This window comes from Theropithecus gelada, chromosome 16, assembly GCF_003255815.1.
Source record: "Theropithecus gelada isolate Dixy chromosome 16, Tgel_1.0, whole genome shotgun sequence".
In the NCBI taxonomy this organism is placed as follows: domain Eukaryota; kingdom Metazoa; phylum Chordata; class Mammalia; order Primates; family Cercopithecidae; genus Theropithecus; species Theropithecus gelada.
In genome coordinates this window covers 45032271-45036087 of record NC_037684.1, presented here as the reverse complement: position 1 = coordinate 45036087, position 3817 = coordinate 45032271, and the positions used below count along the sequence as shown (strand labels likewise).

The window sequence follows — 3817 nt, the reverse complement described above, 5'->3', positions numbered from 1 at the left end:
ATACAAAAATTAGTCGGGCATGGTGGCAGGCACATGCAATCCCAGCTACTCAGGAAGCTGAGGCAGGAGAATCGCTTGAACCCGGGAGGTGGAGGTTGCAGTGAGCCCAGATCACACCTCTGCACTCTCTAGCCTGGGTGACAGAGCTAGACTCTATCAAAATAAATGAAGGAAGGAAGGAAGGAAGGAAGGAAAGGAAAGGAAGGAAAGCAAGGAAAGGAAGGAAAGGAAGGAAAGGAAGGAAAGGAAAGAAAGAAAGAAGTCATCTGTGGTCCTTAAGTGGCACAACAAGAGATGTCACTCTGGGCTTCACTTTTCTTAGATAAGATGTTGTTAGTCCTTACAAGCTATATCCTAGGCAGCCTGGACAATACCTCTTTGGCTGCTTAAACTATCCACACCATGCATCATGCTCTTGTATGTATCCCAACATAAACTATGAGACTGTGGGCGCATAATGTATAATGACAACACTTAAAACAATACAACGGTCTCCTCAAATACCTAGGGAAGAATTTATCACTCCCTTACTTGGTGCTTACCAATTACATAAAGAGCCTGTGGTTAAAAGGTGAAAAATCTTATATTTTCCTGTGTTTTTGGCCTAGATCATGGGGTGTGTTAGGCGCCTGGTTTTAATGATTATTTTAATGGCATTTTAAGCTACAGGCTTAGATTGCTCCTCTCTCTTGCCAGTTCTTACTTGTCTTTTATGTCCTACAAGTCCTGTTCTTCAGACCCCACTGGGCAGAGACAGAGCGTTCTCCTGTGAGGTGTACAGTGCCAAGCAAATCACTGGCCCTCTGTAAATAATAATAGTGTTTGGGGCTGTGACAGGAGATGGAAACTGGACATTTTCTGACCCTCAGTTCCAGAGTGTTCTCAGAGCACATTCATTTTGGCATATACTTTGGAAACTGAAAGCTCTCTGAGGGAGTATCAATCACTTTTATGGTGATGTCAGTAACTATATGTATGCGGTCACATGTATGCACTTTGATTACAACATCCATAACTTCATTTAAAAAATTGCTGAAGGCCTACTATGTGTAAATGATGTTGTCGAGCATAGTGGGGTGAAAGATGATGAAAGTTGCCATAGGTCTGTGGCATGTGTATGTATCATGCATATGAACACACATGAACACATACATAAGTGGAATGCATGTACACATGTGTCTATAGTAGCTTTTTAAATTAGGTTGATAATTTGATTCTTTTTATTTGAAAGAATACTTTGGAAACCAAACTTAATTTCAACTCAAGAAGTTTCTTTTTACCATTGGCAACACTTCTTGAAATAAACGGATGACTTAGCGGCCCTCAAAGGATCCTTAAAGCCACTTGTCTCTCAATTTTTTTTTTACTTTTGACTCTGATGATATCAAAATGACTTAATGGTATTTAAGTTCCAGAATCTTTGGCACTGCCAGTGTTTGTTCATCACAGATTTGAGGAAGTAGAGAGGATATGGGATAAATTTCTATTCTCTTGTGTATGTGTGCATGCGTGTGTATAGAGAGTGTCCTATTCAGAAGCTTCTGAGCAACAAGGATGTTCTATGTGGTGATGGCAGGTGTGAGCATAGGAGTGACTTTTTTTTGGGAGAGGCATAGAGAGCAAGTTTATTTGGTGAATGCTGATGGTAAACTATCATCCAAGAAAGACAACATGGGAAAGGCACTGTGATAAGAGAACCTAGGGAGCCTTCAGGGTAGATAGAAACTCTCACCAGGGGGAGACATGGGCTATGGGAGACTGGGAAGGTCCTCAGCCATTCAGCACCATAAGGATGAGCTGCCCCATGGGCCTGTCACCCCGACAGGATGTGCCTCACAAATGCTTCATAGTTGATACAACCATTGCTGCCCTCATTCCCTGCCACCAGCACCTCTACCTCTTCCTCTGTTATCTTCTCACCCAGTGTGACAAGAACAAGCCAGAATTCAACACCCATGACGGTGCCATTTCCTTCCTTGTCAAACACCTGAAGTCCTTCTACATAATCTTCATAGGTGCCCTGGTCCTTGTTCTTGGCCACCGTCTGCAGTATGGGCAGAAGGTGCTCAAATTCTAGCACCTTCACGTTCATCTCATTACTCTTGGGGTTCCCCAGAACCTTGAGCACCTCCGTGTTGGTGGGGTTCTGACCCAGTGCCCTCATCACATCCCCATATTGGTTGCACAGGATCTTGCCATCACCTATTCGGTCAAACAGCTGGAAGGCCTCCTTGAACTCTGCAGTCTGATCCTCGGTGAAGTCACACATCATGACTGCTCAGCTCTGTGGGACTTTTCCCTGCAGTAATGGCCAGGAGTGGCTTTTTATAAAGGATTTAAACTGACGTCTGCTTTTCTACCCTGCCCCAGGCTTTCTTGGTTAGTAGCAAAGGGTGACTTGAGATGTAAGAAGTGAGCTCTGGCTACCTCTGAAGACTCCTAGCCCATAGTTAACTAAATCTCACTTATTGGGGAATAAAGACTATTCAAAAGTTTGAAGAATCCTTCTCTCTTTCCTCTCCACCCCTCCCTGGGGAATGAACCCTGAACCACACTCCTACTCTTACACTCAAATCCCCTTATTAATCCATTTAAATATTTCTTCATAAGACCTTATTCATTTTCAATGACTTTGATGTTGCTGTAACAATGGATTCAGAAATTGTTTTGGTTAAGGAAATTCGACTCTCTGGAAAGCCCCATTCCTTCGTTCCCCTTTGAAACATGCCTATAATGATTGTGACAATGTACTATGGCAATTAAAAAAGATATATAATTCCCTGTCAAACTTTTTTAAGCTCCTCCTATTCTTAACCATGTCTTGGATATTGCTTTCATGTTTTGTCCCCACAGTAGGCATCTGTCCAATGAAGAACACCATAAAAGTAGTATTTTTAAATGATATTTTTATTTATTATTAAAACATTTTTAAGAAGACAAAAAAACTCTCTTATACATTTATCACTTCATATTATAACTACTTTTCTTTTTAAATTCCTGTCCATTCTTTTGAATATCTGTGATAGTTGCAAGGATTTAAGAATGGATAACTGAACTTAGCAGACATATGACAACTTCTTTTGTCATCTGTATTAGCCTGTTTTCATGGTGCTGATAAAGATATACCCAAGACTGGGAAATATACAAAAGAAAGAGGTTTAATTGGACTCACAGTTCCATGTGGCTGGGGAAGCCTCACAATCATGGTGGAAGGTAAGGAGGAGCTTATCCTGTCTTACATGGATGGCAGTAGGCAAAGAAAGAATGAGAGAGATACGCAAGTGGAAACCCCTGATAAAGCCATCACATCTCATGAGACTTATTCACTACCATGAGAACGGTATGGGGGAAACAGTCCCCATGATTCAAACTATCTCTCATCAGGTCCCTCCTACAACATGTGGGAATTATGAGAGTACAATTCAAGATGAGATTCGGGTGGAGACACAGCCAGATCATGTTGTTCCACCCCTGACCCCACCCAACTCTTATGTCCTTGCATTTCAAAACCAATTTTGCCTTCCCAACAGTCCCCCAAAGTCTTAACTCATTTCAGCATTAACCCAAAAGTCCACAGTCCAAAGTCTCATCTGAGCCAAGGCAAATTCCTTCCACGTATGAGCCTATAAAATCAAAAGCAAGCTAGTTACTTCATAGATACAATGGGGGTACAGTTATTGAGTAAATATAGCCGTTCCAAATGGGAGAAATTGACCAAAACAAAGGGGTTACTGGGCCCATGCAAGTACAAAATCCAGCAGGGAAGTCAAATTTTAAAGTTCCAAAATGATCTTCTTTGACTCCAGGTCTCAAATCC

General features: G+C 41.7%; 1 protein-coding gene across 1 annotated transcript; it reads right to left on the bottom strand.

The window, feature by feature from the left end:
• Positions 1 to 1605: 1605 nt before the first annotated feature.
• On the bottom strand, positions 1606 to 2273 carry LOC112609878 (myosin light polypeptide 6-like). Its single transcript, XM_025363066.1, has one exon. The coding sequence runs from the start codon at positions 2270 to 2272 to the stop codon at positions 1814 to 1816; it is 459 nt and encodes a 152-aa protein (XP_025218851.1). The 5' UTR covers position 2273; the 3' UTR covers positions 1606 to 1813.
• Positions 2274 to 3817: the final 1544 nt, after the last annotated feature.

Excerpts from the sequence above, each read along its gene's own strand:
- LOC112609878 (XM_025363066.1), bottom strand. The coding sequence starts at position 2,272 with ATGATGTGTGACTTCACCGAGGATCAGACTGCAGAGTTCAAGGAGGCC.